The sequence below is a fragment of the Pristiophorus japonicus genome, chromosome 13 (assembly GCF_044704955.1).
Source record: "Pristiophorus japonicus isolate sPriJap1 chromosome 13, sPriJap1.hap1, whole genome shotgun sequence".
NCBI classification, from domain to species: Eukaryota; Metazoa; Chordata; class Chondrichthyes; family Pristiophoridae; genus Pristiophorus; species Pristiophorus japonicus.
The window spans coordinates 22,761,441-22,787,861 of record NC_091989.1 but is presented as its reverse complement, the minus strand read 5'-3'; the positions used below and the strand labels follow the sequence as shown (position 1 = coordinate 22,787,861).

At 44.3% G+C, this 26,421-nt stretch overlaps 1 protein-coding gene across 1 annotated transcript in view; it reads right to left on the bottom strand.

Moving 5' to 3' along the window:
• The window catches only part of snd1 (staphylococcal nuclease and tudor domain containing 1), a 1,067,139-nt gene that overhangs the window by 985,909 nt on the left and 54,809 nt on the right, over positions 1 to 26,421 (bottom strand). The window contains exons 4-9 of the mRNA XM_070897262.1: positions 19,536 to 19,617; positions 17,004 to 17,164; positions 14,979 to 15,070; positions 9,784 to 9,942; positions 8,418 to 8,524; positions 263 to 353 (exon numbers count right to left, since the gene is read on the bottom strand). Of these exons, the coding sequence (XP_070753363.1) occupies positions 263 to 353; positions 8,418 to 8,524; positions 9,784 to 9,942; positions 14,979 to 15,070; positions 17,004 to 17,164; positions 19,536 to 19,617 (692 nt within the window). The remainder of the gene's footprint in view (positions 1 to 262; positions 354 to 8,417; positions 8,525 to 9,783; positions 9,943 to 14,978; positions 15,071 to 17,003; positions 17,165 to 19,535; positions 19,618 to 26,421) is intronic.

The following is a 26,421-nucleotide window of genomic DNA, read 5'->3' as shown; positions in this document are numbered from 1 at the left end:
AACCCACTGAGTTTCTGATCTCAGCCACAAACCACAGGAAGGTACGGTCCCACCCCACACAGAGCGAGGGGAAAAAAACAATGCATCATCACTGCAGAACCATAATCTTACATCTCCCCACATTTACAGCCCGCACCAGTGAAGTTTGGGAGCAGGATATCCACATGACATGGGGAATTCTAGACAAGGAGAATATATACTTTTTAAATTAATAGCACATTTAACCATCCCCCACTGCTTATTTACAGTAATGGACACCAACCTTGGCCACAAAATGCTTGTCCTTTTGGTCCATATTAGCTGTTGGAGCCACATAATCTTTCCAGATCCGGACTTTGCGTTCTTTGGCAGATCTGTCAACAGGGGAGAGTATTGTAAGTGTATGATAGCTTACCATCAGCCACCAGACTAGAAACCATTCCTCCCAAACCTTAAACAGTACGAGGTGTGAAGTTTTTAAAAAGGCATTGCTCTCAGCTCATTCTAAACTGTGATCAACAATTGCAACGAGTCATTGTATTCTCCTGGAAGTACGGTGCAACAAAATTGTACAGCGTGTTCAATGTGGAGACTCCCTAACTGGGGGGGGCACGCTGAGATCATCAGGAAATGGGTGTGAGGGGAGGATGCGCTGACCAGGAAACAGAGAGGTAGTAACATGGGGCATTCAGTGATGTTTAAATCCCTGCCGGTTTGTAGAGGTGGATGTTACACCTATCAGAGCGGCTCCTGGTGCATAGCAATCAATTACTACTGCACCAGAAGCAGCTCAGATAAGTCCAATGTCCACCTCTAGAAATCAGCAGGGATTCAAACATCACTGCACATCAAACACAGTATGCTAAGCTCATCCCACAATGTACTTCTGGCTAGGTGAGGTTGCATTAGTTAAGAGAAATACATTTTGGTGAAATCGCCTGACTGTTGCATGGAAGTAGAGCTCTTTGAAGCAGTCGCCAGTTTGAGGCACACAATCCCAACATGACTGAAGGCAGGATGAGCACTTTGAACTTCTTCAGTTATTTTCCCCTAGACCCGCCCAATTTTTGAAACCAATACTCTACTGCCTTCTTGGGGGACTACAAAATACTGTCTTAGAAAATGAGGAGAATACAACATGAATTTTCCAAATGGAAGCTCAGCAAAAAAAGAGTTTGGGAACCACGGACGAAAAGCAAGGATTTTTTTTAATAACACGTCAATGCAAGTAATTGCCTGAATAGGTGCTAATTACTGTGAGCACTTCTAACTTGGGTGTGGTTCAAAGGTATAAAAGTAAAGCTGATGACCAGAGTGGTCAGAAACGGAGTGCAGCATAAACAAGAGTGTAGACGTTGGAAATTTGGTGTGTGTGGGAATTTAGTGTAGAGAAGGAGGCTGATGTAGTGGCTCATGTTAATTTAAAATGCATATAGCTTAAATTAAAGTAATTAGTTAAAAACACTAAAAACAACATAAGAACATAAGAAATATGAGCAGGATTAGGCCATACAGCCCCTCGAGCCTGCTCCGCCATTTTAATAAGATCATGGCTGATCTGATCATGGACCCAGCTCCACTTCCCCGCCCGCTCCCCATAACCCCTTATCCCTCATCGTTTAAGAAACTGTCTATTTCTCTCTCAAATTTATTCGACGTCCCAGCTTCCACAGCTCTCTGTTGGATGTCAATCTGTGGAATTCGCTGCCTCAGAGAAGAAATTTCTCCTCATCTCCATTTTAAATGGGTGGCCCCTTATTCTAAGATTGTGCCCTCTAGTTCTAGTCTCCCCCATCAGTGGAAACATCCTCTCTGCATCCCTGTCAAGCCCCCTCATAATCTTGTACGTTTCGATAAGATCATCCCTCATTCTTCTGAATTCCAATGAGTAGAGGCCCAACCTACTCAACATTTCATCATAAGTCAACCCCCTCATCCCAAGAATCAACCTGGTGAACCTTCTCTGAACTGCCTCCAAAGCAAGTATATCCTTTCATAAATATGGAAACCAAAACTGCACGCAGTGTTCCAGGTGTGGCCTCACTAATACTTTGTATAGCTTCCCTGCTTTTATACTCCATCCCCTTTGCAATAAAGGCCAAGATACCATTGGCCTTCCTGATCACTTGCTGTACCTGCATACTATCCCTTTGTGTTTCATGCACAAGTACCCCCAGGTCTCGCTGTACTGTGGCACTTTGCAATCTTTCTCCATTTAAATAATAACTTGCTCTTTGATTTTTTTCTGCCAAAGTGCATGACCTCACACTTTCCAACATTATACTCCATTGCCAAATTTTTGCCCACTTACTTAGCCTGTCTATGTCCTTTTGCAGATTTTTTGTGTCCTCCTCACAGATTGCTTTTCCTCCCATCTTTGTATCATCAGCAAACCTGGCTACACTACATTCAATCCCTTCTTCCAAGTCGTTTATATAGATTGTAAATAGTTGGGGTCCCAGCACTGATCCCTGCAGCACCCCACTAGTTACTGGTTGCCAACCAGAAAATGAACCATTTCTCCCAACTCTGTTTTCTGTTAGTTAGCCAATCCTCTATCCATGCTAATATATTACCCCCAACCCCGTGAACTTTTATCTTGTGCAGTAACCTAAAGTATAGGAGATACAGCACAAAAACAGGTCATTCGGCCCAAACAGTCCAAGCCAGAACTATAAGCCAAGTTGATTAAATACATAAAAACTTTAATTAAATAAATAAAATAAGGTTAGAGAGGGACAGCAGTGCAGGAGATGTGCCACAACTGCAGCAAGTGGGAGTTTGTGGAGTACATCGTGACCCCAATGTCTGCATCTCGAAGAACTTCAGCTCAGTTATTGAGCTGGAGTACAAGGTGCAGACATGGCGGGGCATCAGGGAGGGGAAGCGATATCTGGACACCTTGATCCAGGGGGCAGTCACACTCCTTAGGTTAGGTCGTGGTGCAAGTCTGCTTAGTAGTTAGGGATAGGAGGTTATGATTGCGACTGCAGGTAAGAAGACCCCAGGTGCAGTGCTGGAGGAGCCTCGACCTTTACTCTTATTTAACAGATATGATGCTTTTGCTGCCTGTGTGGATGAGGGCAAAGTCTGCAGGGTGGATGGGCAACGGATATCTCCTTGCGGCTGGAGAAGAACTTGCGAGTGGTATGGGGAGAATCCAATTGTCGTGGTCCATGTAGTATCCAACAACCTTAGAACTAAAAATTAGGTTCTGCTGAGGGAGCTAGAGTAGAGATTAAAACGCTGAACTCATGGGTAATAATCTCTGGATTACCTGAACTATGCAAATTAGCATGGGGCAAAAAGATTAGGTGGTCAAATATGTGGCTCACAGTGGTGTGGTAGGCAGGTGTTTCGGTTCATGGGGCACAGGCACCAGTACTGCGGAATGAGGGAGCTGTTTCGTTGGAATGGTCTCCAATTAAACCGTGCTGGGACCTGTGGAATCAAATAACTAGGTTGGGAGCTAGGTTTTTAAACGAATGAAAGGGGAGGTGGGAGGATTCAGAAAAAGGTAACTTCAAAAGCAATGAGAGAAATGTCAAGGCTCGAGAGCAGAGTAGTGATTTGGGTAAAAATAAGCAGGGGGTCAGGAAGAGGCAGAGAGCTTAAAGGTAATCGGGCGTCAGTGACTAAGGTGACATCAGGGAGCAATAAAAAAGAAAGTTAAAGCCAAAGGCACTATATTGGAATGCGCAAAGCATTCACAACAAAATAGATGAAGTAATAGCACAGATAGAAATAACTTGGTTTGATCGACTAGCCATTACCGAGACGTGGTTGCAGAGTGACCAGGATTCGGAATTAAATATTCCAGGGTACTTGACTTTTAGGCTGGAGCAAAATGAAAAAGGAAGGGGGTAGCCCTGATACTGAAGGATGGGGTAACAGGAGAAAGGATTTTGGTTCTGAAAATCAAGATGTAGAATTACTTTGGGTGAAGCCAAGAAACAAGGGGCAGAAAACACTGGTGGGAGCAGTTTATAGGCACAGTTGTAGTGTCAAGCACAGTATACATCAGGAAATTAGAGGCGCATGTAACAGGAGTAACACAGTAATCATGAAGGACATTCATTTTCATATAGACTGGACAAACCAAATTTGCAGTAATAGTTCTTAGACGAGTTCATAGAATGCATTCAAAATAGTTCTCTGGATCAGTATGTCAAGGAACCAACTAGAGAACAGGCTATTTTAGATCTAATATTGTGCAATGAGACAGGGTTAATTAATAACCTTGTAGTAAAGGAGCCTCTGGGGAGCAATGCTCATAAGAAGACAGCATATATTGAATTTGAGATGATTTAGTCAAGTCTGAAACTAGGGTCTTAAATCTGAACAAAGCAAACTACATAGGTATGAGGGGTGAGTCGGCTATGGTACATTGGGAAACTAGATTAAACGATATGATGGTACATAAGCAATGGCAAACATTTAAAGAACAAATTCATAATTGGTACGAACAGACATTCCCTTGAGGAATAAAAACCCCATTGAAAAATTGTCATTGTTGCTAACGAGAAGTTAAAGATACTATTAGATTAAAGGAAGAGCTGGCTGTCTAAGCTTGCCAAAGAGTAGTATATGCCTGAGGATTGGGAGGATTTTAGAATTCAGCAAAGGAGGACCAAGAAATTGATAGAGAGAGAATGAGAGAGTAAACTAGCGAGAGACAAAAACAGATTTTAAAAGCTTCAATAAGTACGTATGAGAGATTACAGGCAGAGAGGAGAAATTATAATAGGGGAATAAAGAAATGGCAGAGACATTAAATACTTTGTATCGGTCTTCACAGAAAATGACAGAACAAAATGACAGAACAAAATAGTGGGGAGCCAAGGGTCTAGAGAGAATGAGGAAGTTAAATAAATTAGTACAGTATTAATAGTACTGGAGAAATGAAGGGAATTAAAATCCAACAAATCCCCTGGATCAGATGGCCGACATCCTTGGGTTTTAAAAGAGGTGGCTACAGAGATAGTGAATGCATTGGTTTACAGAATTTCCTAAAACGGTCCCTACAGATTGGAAGGTAGCAAATGTAACACCGCTATTCAAGAAAGGAGGGAGAGAGAAAACAGGGAACTACATGCCAGCTAACCTGACAGTAGTGGGGGAAATGCTGGAATCCATTATTAGGGACGTGGTAACACGGCACTTCAAAAATCATAATATGGGCAGAGTCAATGTGGATTTATGAAAGTGAAATCATGTATGATGAATCTAACAGTTGTTTGAAGTTGTAACTAGCAGAGTAGATAAGGTGGAACCAGTGGATTTAGTTTATTTGGATTTTCAAAAAGCATTCAATAAGGTGACACACGAGGTTATTACGCAAAATTAGGGCTCATGGGATTGGAGGTAATATATTAGCATGGATTGAGAATTGGTTAACGGCAGAAAATAGAGTAGGAATAAATGGGCCATTTTCGTGTTGGCAGACTGTAACTAGTGGGGTGCTGCAAGGATCAGTGCTTGGGCCTCAGCGCTTTACAATCTATATTACTTAGATGAGGGAACCGAATGTAATGTATCCAAGTTTGCTGACGATACAAAGTTGGTGGGAAAGTAAGTTGTGAGAAGGACGCAAAGAGGCTGCAAAGGGATATAACCAGTTAAGTGAGTGGACAAGAACATGGCTGATGGAATATAATATAGATTGACTTTGGTTGGAAAAATATAAAAGCAGAATCTTTTTTTAATAAATGGTGAGATTGGGAAATGTTGATATTCAGAGGAACCTGGGTGTCCTTGTACAGGAATCACCGAAAGTTAACATGAAGTTCAGCAAGCAATTAGGAAAGCAAGTGGCATGTTAGCCTTTATTACAAAAGGATTGGAGTACAAGAGTAAAGAAGTCTTACTGCAATTATACAGGCTTTGGTGAGACCACACCTAGAGCACCGTGCACAGTTTTGATCTCCTTACCCAAAGGAGGATAGACATGCCTTAGAGAGAGTGCAATGAAGGTTCACTAGATTGATCCCTGGGATGAGGGGGCTGTCCTATGAGGAAAGATTGAATAGAATGAGCCCATACTCTCTAGAGTTCAGAAGAATGAAGTGTGATCTCATTGAAACGTAAGGTTCTGAGGGGGATTGACAGGCCAGATACTGAGAGGCTGTTTCCCCTGGCTGGACTGTCTAAAACTAGAGATCACAGTCTCAGAATAAGGGGTTGGCCATTTCCACTGAGGTATTCTTATGCAAGCAGCCGAGTGCAACGCACACATCTTTATCGCAAGTGTATTTTAAACACTCAGCTTGTCATATGTGACAAATTGATGTAGCACCTCGAAAATAAAACTCACACACAGGCTCATTATAAGAGAGCCGATCAGTCATAAATGTAAAGGCACTGGGACAGAGTGTCGGAATGAGAAACAGCCATCGTTATAACTATGTATTCTGTGTTTAACAAGCTGTGGAGCTCCTCCGTGTGCAAATACTCTGAACAAGACAGCACGATTCCAGATCCAATAATGGGTTGGGGGGGGGGGGGGGGGGGCAGGCAGGGGGAGAAACAGTTGCCCGTAGAATCTCTACACTAGGGAGGGGGGCATGCTTCCAGTTCAAGAGCAGCTAGTGGAGACATTTTGAAGGAGTAAAAGAACAAAGAAGTGCATAATCCATCAGACTTGCGCCAAAAGCAGCTGCTTTGAATAGGATATCTGAAGTAGGATGAGGTGAGGAAAGATTGCTGAGATGGCTCAATCAAATTTCAGGAGCTTGGCGATTCCAAAGAGGGCTGCACTGTACTATGAAGATACATACACTAGCCCCATAGAGGGATCACTGAACAGAGCAACAATTCAACTGCAAATTTTCTTCCTTTTCCATTCAACCCTTTTAATTCTGTTCATGCAATGCAGCACTACAGATCACTGCCTTCTGCCACTAGGTGGCGAGCAAGCACAGCTTGTTCACCACTCTACTGTATTTTATTTGATGCAATTTATAGTCATTGAACTGGACATTACAAAACCACTGTGACCTCCAGAATTCAGATATAACTCAGAACAAGACATTCAGAACACAGTTCAAAGCCATATTTCACACCTATATTAATATATTTCAATAAACACTGCACAGATATTTTCTGGGTCCTGCAAGTTCACTTCCCAAACACCAGTTTCAACCCGATAATCCAGTGCTGTGCCAGTCCTAACTCAAACAACACAATGTATATATTAAAACACACACACACACACATAGGAAAGCATCATCACCTCCCACTCACAAACACCCTCCAACATTGGCATTCATCTTCAAGGAGATTTTGCACTCATGATTCCTTCCAAAACTGAAAAATCAGAGAATTGGGGCGGTGTGGGGTGGAAGTGTGTACACAAAATCCTTTTACATTACATATTTGAGCACATAACAAAAGAAATAGGAGCAAGAGTAAGCCATACGGCTCCTCGAGCCTGCTCCGCCATTCAATATCATGGCTGATCTTTGACCTCAACTCCACTTTCCCATCCAATCTCCATATCCCTTGTCTATCTGTCTTGAACATACTCAACGATTTAGCATCCACAGCCCTCTGGGGTAGAGAATTCCAAAGATTCACAACCCTCTGAAGAAATGTCTCCTCACCTCAGTCCTAAATGGCTGACCCCTTATCCGGAGACTATGATCTAGTTCTAGACTCCCCAGCCAGGGGAAATAACCTCTCAGTATCTGGCCTGTCAAGCTTTCTCAGAATCTTACATGTTTCAATACAATCACCTTTCATTCTCTGAAATTCAGAGAGTATAGGCACAATCTACTCAATTTCTCGCTAGGACAACCCTCTCATCCCAGGAATCAATCTAGTGAAGCACTAGTTGGTTGTGGGTGAGCGGGGTGGGTGGAGGCAAGGTTTCGGATTTTTCCCTTTTTCTCCTTCACGTCCATTCCAGACACCAATGGGCACTGCTCACCTTCCAGTCCCTCAATCAATTGATTATTCATGAGGGGTCAGGGGAGAAGATAGCTGACTTCACCCAATATATACATTCATACACACTTTCCACTGGGATTGATCAATAACATGCAGCAACTTAACTGATTATTCCCTCCCTCGCCTGGGGATGTGGAGAACCCCTGTAGTGCCCATACGGTCACTCCAGATAAACAAAAGGAACATCTGCAGTTTGGGAGTGTAATATCTATGCTCCACATCACAACAGTTACAATGATTATCTTGCTTCCTAACTCACGGAGCAGAATTCCTCAAATAGCCCGGAAAAAATGTTCCACTCTTAACCTCGTCTGATCACTTTGTACAAGCAATGGCTCCTATCAAAACGTGCGAGGCAAGAAACACGATCTATTTTACTGATGCCTACCCAACGCATTAAATGCTCTCAAATAATTTCAGCATTATATTTCTGGCTACCTTTTGAGTTCCACAAAATATTTCCTATTTCCCAATTGAGTCATACAGTTTACCTTTCACTCGCTCGGAGTTTCTCTGGACCCTGGGTGTAAACTGCAATCGACCAGTCAACACAGCGAGCAAATCCTTCCCGAAGCAGCAGCTCGGTGATATTACCATTCTGTGGGTGAAATGAGAAGAATCTAATGCGTGTTTTTTTTTTGAAAATGCAAATAAACCAAAACAATTCTTCTGGATATGTCATCCAACAGAAAAATAGGCAGAAAAAAAAGCCCCGAACAGTCATGCTCCGAGCACAAACCAGCAGAAAAGCAGAGGTAGGAGGTATGGTCCCATTTACATGTTCTTCACTGCTTTAATGAGGGCTAGTGCCATAAAGCTGCGCAAGTCTCCCGTTGTTTCCCTCCCTCCCACCACTCCTGGTCTTATCTAGCACGACGCCTCTCCCCCTATTTTCTCCTGCACCAGCACTTAGAAGCAGAATACTATCTTACTGCAGCCAGCAGAGGGCAGAATTGAGTAGCTTCAGCTGGTTTCAATCTTGAGATAGTTTCTCAGCCAGTCTAACATCTATACATCAACATGGTGCACCAAGGGGTGAAAGAACACAGGCCCGCTCCCATAATTCTTCATACAGAAGGGTCCCAACCGTGGGAGATCTACAAGAGTACCTACCAAGCAAGGGTCAAGTTCTTCAAAAGATGGAGGAGGGAATGAGATAAAGGTACAAAGGACAAGTTGTTGCAATAGTCACCTGTCAAATAGATGTTGACAGAAACAAGGGAGCAGTGAAATCTACTGGCTACCATAATCTAAACTACTTTCATCAGATGCCAATGTTTAGCATCCACACGTTCTTAACATTCATCTGTTGAGATGATTAAATCTGCAGAACCAGAGGAACTGCGTACACCTATTCTTTGAACTCCAAGGACACACGAAACAAAAGCAGTCATGGGGAAGAGTTTGGCAAAGTCTATTGATTGAACATCCTGTCAAAACTCAGAGTGCAGACGCTCAAACGTCACTTTGGTGGGCCTGTCAGTTATCATTCAAGGAACCATCCAGCACTCTCAGGAAGAGGTCATAAGATGCTAGAGTTTCTGACACAGTAGAGGGAGCTTAAAAATGTACATCATCCATATTATAGCAAACCTGAGAATAGACAATGGGATAGACTAGAGAAATTTACCCTGCATCGAATCATGCTGCTCCTAACCTAGAAACATTTGATGGGCAGTGGAGAAGGCGATGTACTCTATCTAATCTACATTGTGCCTGACCTTCGAGTGCTTGGTACTAACAAAGATGTTCCCAATTATCAGATATTTCTCTGTCCCACATGCGTGCGCGCAATTTTTGCCAAATGACACAGTAGGAGCATCTGTGGTGTAATTCTGTCCATCTCTCAAGACTCACCGGGTGAAGGATGGTGCCCAGAATGACCTGATTCTGCACACTCTCCAAGATGATCTGGACATCCCTTTGCAGAAGGCGCGATTCTGTGAAAAACTTTGCTTCAGCTGCAAATGGTTCTGGTATTTCTGTCCCATCAGCTTCACGTTTAAATGTTGGGCACTGCGTAGACAACAGAGGAAGGAATTAGAAACTCGATGTATACTTGTAGATTACTGCTCTCTGCAGAAAGAGCAACACACAGCTGTTCTTAGTTCAACGCATTCTTAAGACATTGCAGACATATTACAATTCTGCAGAAATTTGACACTAATTAACTTCAGTGATCTAGAAAGAAATTGTGTATAAATGTGGACTACTGTACAGCTATTGGATAGTGCGCCAGTGCAGCTTCAGTCGCCTGAGGGAGACAGTGTTCGAAGATCAGGCCCTCAAATCTGGCACTAAGCTCATGGTTTACAGGGCTGCAGTGATACCCGCCCTCCTGTATGGCTCAGAGACGTGGACCATATTCAGTTGACACCTCAAATCGCTGGAGAAATACCAGCGATGTCTCCGCAAGATCCTGCAAATCCCCTGGGAGGACAGACGCGCCAACGTTAGTGCCCTCGATCAGGCCAACATCCCCAGCATCGAAGCACTGACCACACTCGACCAGCTCAGTTGGTTGGACCACATTGTTCGCATGCCCGACACAAGACTTCCAAAGCAAGCGCTCTGAACTCCTACATGGCAAGCGAGCCCCAGTTGGGCAGAGGAAACGTTTCAAGGACACCTTCAAAGCCTCCTTGGTAAAATGCAACATCCCCACCGACACCTGGGAGTCCCTAGCCAGAGACCGCCCTAAGTGGAGGATGAGCATCCAGGAGGGCATCGAGCACCTCGAGTCTCGTCGCCAAGAGCATGCAGAAAGAAAGCGCCGGCAGCAGGGGTGTGCGGCAAACCAGACTCCCCACCCACCCTTTCCTTCAACAACCGTCTGTCCCACCTGTGACAGAGACTGTAATTCCCGTATTGGACTGTTCACTCACCCAAGAACTCACTTTTAAAGTGGAAGCAAGTTTTCCTCGATTTCGAGGGACTGCCTATGATGATGATTGGGTATTGTCAGTTTGCCTCAGTTGGTCATACTCTGGTTTCCGAGACATAGCTTTAAGCATATTATCTAGGCAGTACAGTAATGTCAGAGGTGCTGTTTCTCCAGATGATAGATTAAATAGATCTGTCTGCAACTTTTAATATCTACCTGCACACGCAATGTAAAGCTAGCAGGCCTGGTATTGTGAAATTATGTAATCTAATGGGTCAAAGGGCTTTCTTCATCCAAAGCAAACTTGTGGTTTAAGCCAGCCCCTTTAATGTCATGCTTTAGAGAATGCACTGATTTAATGAGTAATGACTTGAGCACAGCTACTTAGTTGCTGCCAAGTAATCTTCAGCCATCCATCTGCATATTGAATGAATCGAATGCCTTTGGAATTACAAGCTGATTTTGCACCATGACTTACAATGTTACACTGAGATGGAGAGGTGCAATTCCTTTTAAATTAAGCAATTCCTTTTAAATTAATGTATTAAATAATGAATTAACCATTCGTATGGCCTACTCCTGCTCCTATTTCTTACATTCTTAATGAATAAACCAGATACATTTTTCAATCATTAAATAAGAAATTGGGTGCTGCAGTGGGCAAATGCCGGTCTTTCATTTCAGGAGCCTGGGTTCAAATCCTGCACAGATTGATGGAGTGAAGAAAGTTTCCTGTGTGTGCTGGCTATAAAGGGTCTGCACAAAATAAGTTTGACTAGTTTCAATCTCATCAGTATGGGCACAAAATGGCACTACACTTGTGACTCCAGAGGCCATAGCGTGGCAGATGATAAAATAAGGGACTCCCTTCTCACATTGTTGGAGGGGAATAGAGGGACCTTTATTCTGCATTTAATCATGCAATGTTTGATAAAGAAGTGCTGGATGGGGCACCAGTGCACCATCCGGAGCTTTACTCTCATCAAGCCCAAGCTATCCCAGGGTTCGGGGTGCCTAACGCCAATAGTGGGGACTGGCATTAGAGAGTGCTCCATTCCCCAGCAGTAATATTAGTCACTCAGCACAACTTTTACTAAGTCTCCTGTGACATTGCTCTCAATAAATTAGACAATCTCATAAGAAAAGTATTTTAACCATGTAATGTCTAATATATTATTCTATTAAAGCAGAAAAATGTTTACATTCACCTGGCTCTAAGACCATAAAGTCTAATTGCTGTAAGTAAACACAAACGGAGGTGATTAACAATTTAATTGTTTGTCCAGTAACTTTGCAGATTGAAATACTGCACACTAGTCAGTCAGGTTGCAGCTCAATCAACCAGTATTTGAAGATGGTTTTGCAAGTACAATGTCTGGAGTGGAATGAATTTTACTGGAAATGTATAACTATATAGATGATAGCAACTGACAGCTCATAACTCAACTTTCAAAATTGAGAGATCTTAAGGAATTTCCTATCCTCTATTACAAGCAGCACGAGACACAGAAGTGAGCCAGCAATGAACTCCACTCGAAAATCTCTTCAACTTGGAACTGCTAGCAGGATGAGGAAGCAGTAAGGAAGCATTAGAAACCTCTGCATGGGGAAGGAGGGGGGGGTCACATCTCACTGGTGGACAAACATGTTGCGCCATGGAACAGTCAGATATGCTCACTCCTGCGTGGAACTTTATGAACTCAACTGGAGGGGGTGGGATTGGGGTAATGGTGTGAAGAGAAGACAAAGTGCGGGGGGTGGGATACCAAGGAGAGATCAGACACTTCCCCAGAGGAAGGACACGTCATTAAGCTACCCTTACACATCAGCTTTCGCCAATATATTCAAGAGGGAGTTAGATATGGCTCTTACGGTGAAGGGGATCAAGGGGTGTGGAGAGAAAGCAGGAAAGGGACACTGAAGGAATGATCAGCCATGATCTTATTGAATGGCGGTCGGTGCAGGCTCGAAGGGCTGAATGGCCTACTCCTGCACCTATTTTTCTATGTTTCTATATCATCCGTGGGCTGACATGGCCAAGAGTCCTTCCTCTAGCTTGACACTGCCTGGCAATAGCATGGAGCTTTCGCCAATACCAGAGATGAGTACTTGCTCAGCTCCCACAATGTTGTATAACACAGGAAAGCCAGGGAATGGGAAGAAATAAAAACATAACTTAAAATTATGTGTTGAGGGATAATTTACTTAAAGTTAATTTACTCCCATGACACCAGCGCCAGCCAAGGACAGGCACTTCTGAAAGCAGCCTTACTATCGGAATGAAGGGATAGCGCATATCCTCTGGCTGGCATCTTGTCCTAGCAACAAGTCTCCGCTCAACAAAAAAGGATTGCAGGTGCTCAGATGCATCCTACATGGCAGTGTTACGGGGGCAGAGATGAGCTCTGCCAACCAAACTTCAGCAGCAGCCAAGTTTTATCCTGGAAGGGAAAATACTGATTTACCATCTTGACCTTTAAAACAGTAGTACGCCACTCAACCTTGTAGAAAACCACGAATAAACTACCAAAATAACTAATGGAGATATCTTTTTTTGGAGAGAGGGTGCAAGAGAAAAAGGGGGTGAAGAAGATAATTAAATGGCCACAGAAATGTTGACTTACCCTTGAAAATTAGGGTATCAGGGAAGGGGGAGGGGGGTGATTTTTCTACCAAATTATTTTTAATTTAATCTTGTCTCCCAACATCTTCAACTACTCTCGGCTTTCAGTGTAGTAGTACAGAGTTAAAAACAGAAAATGTTGGAAATACTCAGCCGGTCAGGCAGCATCTATGAAGAGAGAATCATAGAATGGCTACAGCACGGAAGGTGGCCATTCAGCCCATGCCAGCTTTCTGCAAGAGCATTTCAGCTAGTTCCATTCCCCTGCCCTTTCCCCGTAGCCCTACAAATTATTTTCCTTCAGGTACTATCCAACTCCCTTTTGAAAGCTGTGATTGAGTCTGCCTCCGCCACCCTTTCAGGCAGTGTATTCTACCAAAGTGCATCACTTTGCACTTTTCTGCATTAAATTTTATCTTCCACGTGACCACCCATTCCACCAGCCTGTCTTTGTCCTCTTGAAGTCTATTACTCTCCTCCTCACTGTTCACTATACTTCCAAGTTTTGTGTCATCTGCAAATTTTGAAATTGTGCCCTGTACACCCACATCCAAGTCATTAATATACATCAAGAAAAGCAGCGATCATAGAACCGACCCCTGGGGAACACCACTGTATACCTTTCTCCAGTTCGAAAAATAACCGTTCACCACTACTCTGTGTTTCCTGTCACTGAGCCAATTTCATATCCATGCTGCCACTATCCCTTTTATTCCATGGGCTTCAACTTTGTTGGCAAGCCTATTATATGGCACTTTGTCAAACATCTTTTGGAAATCCATGTACACCCCATCAACTGCATTGCCCGCATCAACCTTCTCTGTTACCTCATCAAAAAACTCGATCAAGTTGGTTAAACATGATTTGCCTGTAACAAATCCATGCTGGCTTTCCTTAATTAATCTAAACTTGTCTAAGTGACTGTTAATTTTGTCTGATTATTGATTTTAAAAGCTTCCCCACTACCGAGGTTAAACTGACTGGCCTCTAGTTGCTGGGTTTATCATCACATTCTTTTTTGAACAAGGGTGTAACATTTGCAATTCTCCAGTCCTCCAGAGAAACAGAGTTAATGTTGCATGTCAATGACCTTTCATCAGAACAGGTCAGAGTTCTAACAAAAGGTCACCAACCAAGGTCATAAACTCGGTTTCTCTCTCCACAGATGCTGCCTGACCTGCTGAGTATTTCCAACGTTTTCTGATTTTATTTGAGATTTCCAGCATCCGCAGTATTTTGCTTTTGCTGTGCAAGTCGTACCGAGTATTGGCAGCAAAGGTTAAACAAAGAAACATGTTTCAGCACTTTGACAGACATTCTGAAAATATATTGGGGTTGTGATTGAGCAATTACCCATGGTGTGATTTCTTTTTTAATATAAATATAAAGGGTGGCACAGTGCATTGGGAAATCAGTGCAATTCTACTGAGAGTTTACAACGTCAGCCATGTCCCAGTTGGAAATCAGTCTGAACTTGCACACAAGACCTTTGTGTAATTGCAATTACACATGAAATGCAACAGTAATCTTGTTCCATAGATGTACCTTGACACCAGAAAGCATAACGGTCACCAGGTAGTAGTCAGGCAGCAACAAAGCTCTCACCACACTTCCATCTCGCACATGCTCAATTATAGCTGTTTAAAAAAAAACAGAACACATTCAACATCCCTTGAACAAGGCACAATAGAAGCTTGCAATAATCTGCCACCTTGAATGTAGAAAACAAAGGTGTTTTATAGAATGTGGAAAAAACTAAGGGATCAATGACAGACCCCGAGCCAAGAGGTGACCAAAATGTTAAGTCAAGGAGCATCTTTTGTTTTTCATTTTTTTTAATGAAAAGGTGGGGAGAGATGAATAAACAGATGGGTTCAAGGAGTGAGTTCCAGAGTGTGCATCCCAAGACAGCTGATAGCTCTACCACCAACAGGTAGAGGGATAGGGGAACCCATATTAAGATAGAGCTGCAGGGCACAAGGTTGGAAGGTTTAAGTGGTAGGGTGTGCAAAGTCATGAAGGGATTTGAAAATGGAGAACGTTAAATTCAATACTTTGTGGGACAAGGAGCAAGTGTTGGTCAGGGAAGATGATTGGGATTGACGAGCAAGACGGCATGTAGCTGGCTGAGCTTTGAGCAAGTTGACGTTTATGGTAGAGGATGGAAACTAGCAAGAATGAAGTTGGATCCTAGAATTGACAAAAAGCATGATGGGGGTGCGGCAAGGGTGGAGGTGGGTGATGTTGCAGAGATGGTAATAAACAGTCTTGGTGATGGCTTGTTCCCACAACCTTCTGACTCAGAGGAGCCACTGAGCAAAGGCTGAAATGGAATGTGAAATATCAGCAGTTCAAAACCAAAGTGCAGATCCCTGATCACAGTGTACATTCTCCGTGCTAGAGAACTAATGCACAGTTGCTATGGGCTGAGTAAATACTCCATAATTCAACCCTGTAACACAGCCTCAGTAACTTTAAGTTAATGGCCCAATGCACTATAAAACTATGGTCAGATGGAATAAACGGGCAGCTAATACTAATTACAATTCTTTCCAATTTATTGGGAGAGTGACTCAACACAGCAAGATTTCACTCAAGTTCAATCTCTGGACCTTTTAACAAAGAGGGTGACCAACAACAGCAGTTCCAATAGTCCCAGTACTATGTGATCAGCATAGAAGCATACAACACATAATGTGGCAATTTGGCCCACCTTGCCTCTGCCAGCTCTTTGAAAGAGCTATTAAATTAGCTCCACAACCCTGAATTTTCCTCCCAAAGCCCTAAATTTATTTCCTTTAAATATTTATACAATTTATTTTTGAAAGTTATGATTGAATCTGCTTCCACCACCCTTTCATGCAGTGCATTCCAGATCATCATAAAGGAGTCAAGAAAAATCGTGTCCCCTGGTTACCGACCCTTCTGCCACTGGAAACAGTTTCCCCTTATTTGCTCCATCAAAAACCTTCATTAACACCTCTATCAAATCTCCCCTTCACCTTCTCTGCTCCAAGGAGAATAATTCCAGCTCCTCTCGTCTCTTAGAAAAACAGTCATAACCAACTGTCTAAATTTAGAGCCTCACAATATAAGCATTTTTGTAGAAAGCAAAACTCCCAGTATCCTTGGACCAAACATCATCTGTAGTCAAAACAGTGAATAGGTGGAACTCCCCCCCCCCCCGCCCCGCCCCGCCGCCCCCCCACCAAGTGCTACTCATTAACAACCACTCGAAGGCAAACAAGAAAAGCCCAGGTGATGAGTCCCTCCCTCTGGGAAAAGCAATCAGCTTCTACTTGGTGTTTGGGAACCCAATACATGGGGAGAAATCTCGGGTGCCAAGACATATGCCATCACTAACATTACAGTCATGTCATTTGCCTACCATGCCCAGGACAACTTGAGGAGCATCTTTTGTAAGCATTGTCTAAAATACTGCCAATTTGCCAGTTAGCCATGATCTACACAGAATACAGACATCAAGAATGGAATACATTAAGCGTAACTCAGGACTCAGATGAAGCATCAACAGTTACAGCAGCTAGAAAGTTAGCCTGGCTCACTAACCGTTAACTGGTTTCTGATGATTGGAGTCCACAAAATGGCGTGGATTCTCGATGGTGTATTTCAGATCGCGAATAGTGTGCGAACCACCTCCCTCACCCCACATTCCTTTCTTCGCAGCTTTTGCTTGATCCTCAAGTTCACATAGTCTGGCTTGCTCGGGGCTAAAAGAAAAATACAACACAATTAGCAAATGGGGGGCTTAGGAGAATGGAACTTCAGATAAAATCCTGTATACCTTTCCCCAACTTGGTGGGCAACATGCTCCCAGGCCTCTGCCAAAGTAGCCCTTGAACCTCGGAAAAAGCTGCATGATCATGTTTTCCCTGCACCTCATGGTCTTCTCGAGCATCAATCAATCAATATAATAGGCTGATATTTGGAATTCATCACAAGGAATCTCTAGCACAAACCCATAAATAATCTATGAAATATCACCACACACACACACAGTACAAGGCTTGAAAGAGGAGCAAACTGCTCCTGTCTTCCAAGTGCTTAGCACATTTTCTCCCCTTTGATTTTTTTTATTCGGACAAGTTCAGCTTGGTCATTGGAAATGACTGATTAGGCTCTCAATGACTCAAGCAGTTAGCAACTGTGGCAAATCCAGTCGGCAGGTCCCAGTTTTGAGCTTCAGTCTTGGTCAAGTTAGCTGATCTCAGTCAGCAAAACAGTAGGGTGTCCTACAATTAATCTCAACACTTCATGGTTTGGATGGGGGGAATATCAAGATTACCCACTCTCAAATGCTATCCAGAAAGCCCTGCTTGGGGCAAAAAAATCCAATCTGCCTCGACTAAGTTACCCCAGTAGCCAAATGGCCGGTCGAACACTCACTTCCTGAGCTTACACAAAGAAATGGCAGTTGGTTTAGATACCAGCAGGCTCTCAATGCCTGTAGAATAGTATCCCATTAAGATCATGGCTTCAGCAGGAGGGGAGAAAATGGGCAGAGAAACAGAATGAAAGAAAAATGTTAATTATCATGCATTCCTGTGATGGATGATACAGGTTCCCACCCAATTCCCCACATGGCAAGGTATCCAATTTCAATCAAATCACTGGAGATGGCACATCCCTATAGGAACAGGGAAAGAGTCACCTCTCCATCTGAGAACACAGTGATGTGCTGTCAATGCAAACATATGACAGCACATCACTATGTTCTCAGAGGGAGAGATTGGAGGGGTGGCAAACTAGAAAGGACAGAACTAAAATGAGGGATAACTGCAGCACCACTTGCTGTTCTTTCATTAAGCAGTTTAATTTAAAGAGCTACTGAGTTTTCCTTATATCACCCTTTCAATGTACAAAGGCAACAAGATGGAACAAAACAACAATCTTCAGCCGTATAAACGCCTACAGACTATTACTTCTGCCCTACACTTCGAAAGGATCTCAGCAAGCTTCAACGTACAAATCTTTGAGGGTTGAACCCTGTAGTTCAGCAGTTATGTCCCTCCTCAGGTTCAATGTTACTGGGCCCCCTAGTCCACAGACACTTGGAATGGATCATATATTATTGACTTCAACTGGGATAAAAGGGAACAATGCGACAATCTTTTCTTCCTCATTGGAGAGTTCCGAGTGTGGGGGCAATCAAATTTTATTCAAGACAATACAACCAATTTACATTGCTAGAGAGAAGGAAAGAAAAAAACTGAACCAAGAAGGAAAACAAGTTGGCATTTCAAGCCAACAACCATTGCTTTTAACCTTGCCCCTGTTGTGTTAGCAAGTCCAATGTTACCCTATGCATTCATCATCATAGGCAGTCCCTCAGAATCGAGGAAGATTTGCTTCCACTCTTAGCATGAGTTCTTAGGTGGCTGTACAGTCCAATACGAGAACCACAGTCTCTGTCACAGGTGGGACAGATAGCCGTTGAGGGAAAGGGTGGGCAGGGAGCCTGGTTTGCCGCACGCTCCTTCTGCTGCGTGCGCTTGATTTCTGCATGCTCTTGGCGACGATACTCGAGGAGCTCAGCACCCTCCCGAATGCACTTCCTCCACTTAGGACAATCTATGGCCAGGAACTCCGGGTGTCAGTGGGGATGTCGCACTTTATCAGGGAGGCTTTGAGGGTGTTCTTGTAACGTTTCCTCTGCCCACCTTTGGCTCGTTTGCCGTGGACAAGTTCAGAGTAGAGCGCTTGCTTTGGGAGTCTCGTGCCTGGCATGCGAACTATGTGGCCTGCCCAGCGGAGCTGATCAAGTGTGGTCAGTGCTTCAATGCTGGGATGTTGGCCTGGACGAGGACGTTTATGTTTGTGCGTCTGTCCTCCCAGGGGATATGCAGGATCTTGCGGAGACATCGCTGGTGGTATTTCTCCAGCGACTTGAGGTGTCTGCTGTACATGATCCACGTCTCAGCCATACAGGAAGGCGGGTATTACTACGGCCCTGTAAGACCATGAGCTTGGTGACAGTTTTGAGACTATGGATTATGGAGGGCAGGGAGAGCACAAAAGATCCTCTCAGTATATTCCAATTCATCAAGAGGTTTTTATTTTCCAAATATATAAAGCACTTACTTTGTTCCTCGAATTCCTTCTCTACGAACTGCAACCAATCCTTCGGTTAACAACGATTCTGCAATGTTCTCCCCTGTTATATCTGAATTACCAGAAGCATGACATTAAAAACATTTCACAGTCCATTGATTCAGAAAACACTGCCGCAGAAAACAGTAATTGACAAACCAAGCATTAGCCTTGTATGAAGATTCATCCAAAAGTAATTGGATAGATAGGTTATTCAAGATAATCAGAAATATCTGGATCGGGTTGGATTAATTGAAGGCCACAGCAGTGTAAATGGCATGGTATGTGGGTGGGACTGGGATTAGTGGGCCAAATGGCCATCCCCACTCACCCCCATGGTTTATGTTCTTATTCCAATAAACAGACTTTTCAAAAACAAAACTTATTTTTGCATCAAATGTTATTAATAGGGAACCTATCAATTATGCAACAGAGCTGCCCTACACCTAACAATCTACCACGGCCATAAACCCAACAACCAGCAGTAGAGCAGGCACCCAGGAACTAGCTACAGGCTTGCAACACAATTCAAGGATTCAGACAGCCACAAAATAAATCCCAAAGAGACACAACTTAATAGCCAGGCATTTTCCCCAGAGAGAAGGGGGAAGTTACCACAGACCACTTTTGGATGCTCCTAACAATCAATTATGAAGCATCAGTGACAAAAGCCAAAGAACTGGTGATCTGTGTTCAATGGGTGAATGGAGTTGGACAAAAAAAAGAGAAAGAAAATACAGATACCTTGGAACCTGAGACAGAAAGTGGACATTTGCAGGAGAAACACACACTTTACTGGTCATTCTGTGCATGTATGGGCGTGTGTGTGTGTGTGTGAACATTATGGTTTTCCCCTCCCTCGTGTTTTGCTCCTTTTTGAAATGGTGCTCATCGGTAATATCTTCCAGCTCTGATGAGGGGTCCACACCTGAAATGTTGATTTTGTTGTTCCCATCACATGTGCTCCTTGACATGCTGGGTGTTTCCAGCACTTTATTTATTTTAATTTATTTTACCTGCATCAGTTTCCCATGTTTATATTTAAATTTGCCCAGTCTTCCCTCGGCCCATCGCAAGCCGACTGTTGCATGGAGACCATTTTGTACTGCTCATCCACACAAAGTTTTAGAAACATAAGAACAACTACAACTTGACACTTCACAGGAATATTATGAGATAAAACAATTTGGCACCGGGCCGCACAAGTAGAAATTAGTGCAGGTGACCAAAAGCTTGGTCAAAGAGGTAGGTTTTAAGAAGCGTCTTGAAGAAGAGAGGAGAGAGGTTTAGCCAGGGAGTTCTAGAGCTTGGGGCCTAGGCAACAGAAGACACAGCCACCAATGGTGGAGTGATTATAATCAGGGATGCCCAAGAGGGTAGAATTAGAGGAGCGCAGATATCTCGGGGAGGGGGGGGGGGGGGCGCTGGAGGAGGTGAGAGATGGGGAGGGGCGAGGCCATGGAGGGATTTGAAAATAAGGATGAGAATTTTGAAATCGAGGCCAATCTAAGTCAGCGAGCACAGGGGTGATGGGCGAGGGGGACTTGGGAGAGTTAGGACACGGGCAGCCAAGTTTTGCATCAAGTTTAGTTTACGAAGGGTAGAATGTGAGGCCAGCCAGGAGTGCGTTGGAATAGTCAAGTCTAGAGGTAACAAACGCATGGATGAGGGTTTCAGCAGTGGATGAGCTGAGGCAAATGTGGAGATGGGCAATGTTACCGAGGTGGAAATAGGCGGTCTTAGTTATGCTGTGGATGTGTGATCGAAAGCTCATTTCTGGTTCAAATGTGACACCAAGGTTGGGAATAGCCTGGTTCAGCCTCAGACAGAAGTTGGGAGGAGGGATGGAGTCAGTGGCGGGGACCGAAAACAATGGCTTCGGTCTTCCCAATATTCAATTGGAGAACATTTCTGCTCATCTAGAATTGGATGTTGGACAAGCAGTCTGACAATTGAGAGTGTGTGGAGGGGCCAAGAGAAGTGGTATTGAGGTAGAGCTGGGTGTCATCAGCTTACATGTAGAAACTGATGCTGTGTTTTTAGATGTCGCCGCCAAGGTACAACATGTAGATGAGAAATAGGAGAGGGTCAAGGATAGATACTTGGGTAGTTTTTCTTTTTCTTCTTATATTGGTCAGTAACTTTTAACATTGTTATTACCAGTTTAAGTGTATCTAAGGGTTAAGACATGGCAGGAGAGCTCGGTCGGGTGTTATGCTCCTCCTGTACCATGTGGGAACTCGGGGACACTTCCGGTGTCCCTGACGACTACGTGTGCGGGAAGTGTATCCGCCTCCAGCTCCTGACGGTCCGCGTTACGGAATTGGAGCTGAGGGTGGATTTACTCTGGAGCATCCACGATGCTGAGAATGACGTGAGTATCACGTGTAGTGAGTTGGTCTTACCGCAGGGAAAGGGTCCACAGCCAGATAGGGAATGGAAGACCAGCAGGAAGAGTAGAGCAAGGAAGGTAGTGCAGGGGTCCCCTGCGGTCATCCCCCTGCAAAACAGATACACCGCTTTGGGTACTGTTGAGGGGAATGACTCATCAGGGGAGGGCAGCAGCAGCCAAGTTCATGGCACCGTGGCTGGCTCTGCTGCACAGGAGGGCAAGAAAAAGAGTGGGAGAGCGATAGTGATAGGGGATTCAATTGTGAGGGGAATAGATAGGCGTTTCTGCGGCCGCAACCGAGACTCCAGGATGGTATGTTGCCTCCCTGGTGCAAGGGTCAAGGATGTCTCGGAGCGGGTGCAGGACATTCTGAAATGGGAGGGAGAACAGCCAGTTGTCGTGGTGCACATTGGTACCAACGACATAGGCAAAAAAAGGGATGAGGTCCTACGAAACGAATTTAAGGAGCTAGGAGCTAAATTAAAAAGTAGGACCTCAAAAGTAGTAATCTCGGGATTGCTACCAGTGCCACGTGATAGTCAGAGTAGGAATCGCAGGATAGCGCAGATGAATACGTGGCTTGAGCAGTGGTGCAGCAGGGAGGGATTCAAATTCCTGGGGCATTGGGACCGGTTCTGGGGGAGGTGGGACCAGTACAAACCGGACGGTCTGCACCTGGGCAAGACTGGAACCAATGTCCTAGGGGGAGTGTTTGCTAGTGCTGTTGGGGAGGATTTAAACTAATATGGCAGGGGGATGGGAACCAATGCAGGGAGACAGAGGGAAACAAAAAGGAGCCAAAAGCAAAAGACAGAAAGGAGATGAGGAAAAGTGGAGGGCAGAGAAACCCAAGGCAAAGAACAAAAAGGGCCACTGTACAGCAAAATTCTAAAAGGACAAAGGGTGTTAATAAAACAAGCCTGAAGGCTTTGTGTCTTAATGCAAGGAGTATCCGCAATAAGGTGGATGAATTAATTGTGCAAATAGATGTTAACAAATATGATGTGATTGGGATTACGGAGACGTGGCTCCAGGATGATCAGGGCTGGGAACTCAACATTCAGGGGTATTCAACATTCAGGAAGGATAGAATAAAAGGAAAAGGAGGTGGGGTAGCATTGCTGGTTAAAGAGGAGATTAATGCAATAGTTAGGAAAGACATTAGCTTGGATGATGTGGAATCTATATGGGTAGAGCTGCAGAACACCAAAGGGCAAAAAACGTTAGTAGGAGTTGTGTACAGACCTCCAAACAGTAATAGGGATGTTGGGGAGGGCATCAAACAGGAAATTAGGGGTGCATGCAATAAAGGTGCAGCAGTTATAATGGGTGACTTTAATATGCACATAGATTGGGCTAGCCAAACTGGAAGCAATACGGTGGAGGAGGATTTCCTGGAGTGCATAAGGGATGGTTTTCTAGACCAATATGTTGAGGAACCAACTAGGGGGGAGGCCATCTTAGACTGGGTGTTGTGTAATGAGAGAGGATTAATTAGCAATCTCATTGTGCGAGGCCCCTTGGGGAAGAGTGACCATAATATGGTGGAATTCTGCATTAGGTTGGAGAATGAAACAGTAATTTCAGAGACCATGGTCCAGAACTTAAAGAAGGGTAACTTTGAAGGTATGAGGCGTGAATTGGCTAGGATAGATTGCCGAATGATACTTAGGGGGTTGACTGTGGATGGGCAATGGCAGACATTTAGAGACCGCATGGATGAAGTACAACAATTGTACATTCCTGTCTGGCGTAAAAATAAAAAGGGGAAGGTGGCTCAACCGTGGCTATCTAGGGAAATCAGGGATAGTATTAAAGCCAAGGAAGTGGCATACAAATTGGCCAGAAATAGCAGCGAACCTGGGGACTGGGAGAAATTTAGAACTCAGCAGAGGAGGACAAAGGGTTTGATTAGGACAGGGAAAATGGAGTACGAGAAGAAGCTTGCAGGGAACATTAAGGCGGATTGCAAAAGTTTCTATAGGTATGTAAAGAGAAAAAGGTTGGTGAAGACAAACGTAGGTCCCCTGCAGTCAGAATCAGGGGAAGTCATAACGGGGAGCAAAGAAATGGCGGATCAATTGAACAAGTACTTTGGTTCGGTATTCACTAAGGAGGATACAAACAACCTTCCGGATATAAAAGGGGTCAGAGGGTCTAGTAAGGAAGAGGAACTGAGGGAAATCTTTATTAGTCGGGAAATTGTGTTGGGGAAATTGATGAGATTGAAGGCCGATAAATCCCCAGGGCCTGATGGACTGCATCCTAGAGTACTTAAGGAGGTGGCCTTGGAAATAGCGGATGCATTGACAGTCATTTTCCAACATTCCATTGACTCTGGATCAGTTCCTATGGAGTGGAGGGTAGCCAATGTAACCCCACTTTTTAAAAAAGGAGGGAGAGAGAAAACAGGGAATTATAGACCGGTCAGCCTGACCTCAGTAGTGGGTAAAGTGATGGAATCAATTATTAAGGATGTCATAGCAGTGCATCTGGAAAATGGTGACATGATAGGTCCAAGTCAGCATGGATTTGTGAAAGGGAAATCATGCTTGACAAATCTTCTGGAATTTTTTGAGGATGTTTCCAGTAGAGTGGACAAGGGAGAACCAGTTGATGTGGTATATTTGGACTTTCAGAAGGCTTTCGACAAGGTCCCACACAAGAGATTAATGTGCAAAGTTAAAGCACATGGGATTGGGGGTAGTGTGCTGACGTGGATTGAGAACTGGTTGTCAGACAGGAAGCAAAGAGTAGGAGTAAACGGGTACTTTTCAGAATGGCAGGCAGTGACTAGTGGAGTGCCGCAAGGTTCTGTGCTGGGGCCCCAGCTGTTTACATTGTACATTAATGATTTAGACGAGGGGATTAAATGCAGTATCTCCAAATTTGCGGATGATACTAAGTTGGGTGGCAGTGTGAGCTGCGAGGAGGATGCTATTAGGCTGCAGAGTGACTTGGATAGGTTAGGTGAGTGGGCAAATGCATGGCAGATGAAGTATAATGTGGATAAATGTGAGGTTATCCACTTTGGTGGTAAAAACAGAGAGACAGACTATTATCTGAATGGTGACAGATTAGGAAAAGGGAAGGTGCAAAGAGACCTGGGTGTCATGGTACATCAGTCATTGAAGGTTGGCATGCAGGTACAGCAGGCGGTTAAGAAAGCAAATGGCATGTTGGCCTTCATAGCGAGGGGATTTGAATACAGGGGCAGGGAGGTGTTGCTACAGTTGTACAGGGCCTTGGTGAGGCCACACCTGGAGTATTGTGTACAGTTTTGGTCTCCTAACTTGAGGAAGGACATTCTTGCTATTGAGGGAGTGCAGCGAAGGTTCACCAGACTGATTCCCGGGATGGCGGGACTGACCTATCAAGAAAGATTGGATCAATTGGGATTGTATTCACTGGAGTTCAGAAGAATGAGAGGGGACCTCATAGAAACGTTTAAAATTCTGACGGGTTTAGACAGGTTAGATGCAGAAAGAATGTTCCCAATGTTGGGGAAGTCCAGAACCAGGGGTCACAGTCTGAGGATAAGGGGTAAGCCATTTAGGACCGAGATGAGGAGAAACTTCTTCACCCAGAGAGTGGTGAACCTGTGGAATTCTCTACCACAGAAAGTAGTTGAGGCCAATTCACTAAATATATTCAAAAGGGAGTTAGATGAAGTCCTTACTACTCGGGGGATCAAGGGTTATGGCGAGAAAGCAGGAAGCGGGTACTGAAGTTTCATGTTCAGCCATGAACTCATTGAATGGCGGTGCAGGCTAGAAGGGCTGAATGGCCTGCTCCTGCACCTATTTTCTATGTTTCTATGACACCAGAGGTAACGATGCGGGGGCAGGAAGAGAAGCCGTTGCAGGTGATTCTCTGGCTACAATTAGATAGATAAGAATGGAACCAGGTGAGTGCAGTCCCACCCAGCGGGCCAACAGTGGAGAGGCGTTGGAGAAGGATGGAATGGTCAACCGTGTCAAAGGCTGCAGACAGTTCGAGAAGGACAAGCAGGGATAGTTTGTCTTTGTCAGTCACAAAGGATGTCATTTGTGACTGTGCTGAGAGCCGTTTTGGTACGGTGGCAGGCACAGAATCCGGATTGGATGGATTCAAATGGAATTGCGGGAAAGATGGGCACGGATTTGGGAAGCAACAACACATTCAAGGACTTTGGAAAGGAAAGGAAAGGGAGGTTGGAGATGGGGCGGTAGTTTGCAAGGACGGAGGGGTTGAGGAGAGGGGTGATGACAGCAGATTTGAGGTGGGGGGGGGGGGGGGGGGGAGACAGTACCTGAGGAGAGAACACCGTTGTCATCAGCTAACATTGAAGCCAGAAAAGGAAGTTGAGTGGTTAGCAGTTTGGTGGGAATAGGATCAAGGGGCAGGAAGTGGGTCTCATGGACAGGATGAGCTTGTAAAAGTCATGAGGGGAGATCGGAGAGAAGCTGGAGAAAGAGGCGAGATCAGGGCTAGGGCAGGAGGGAT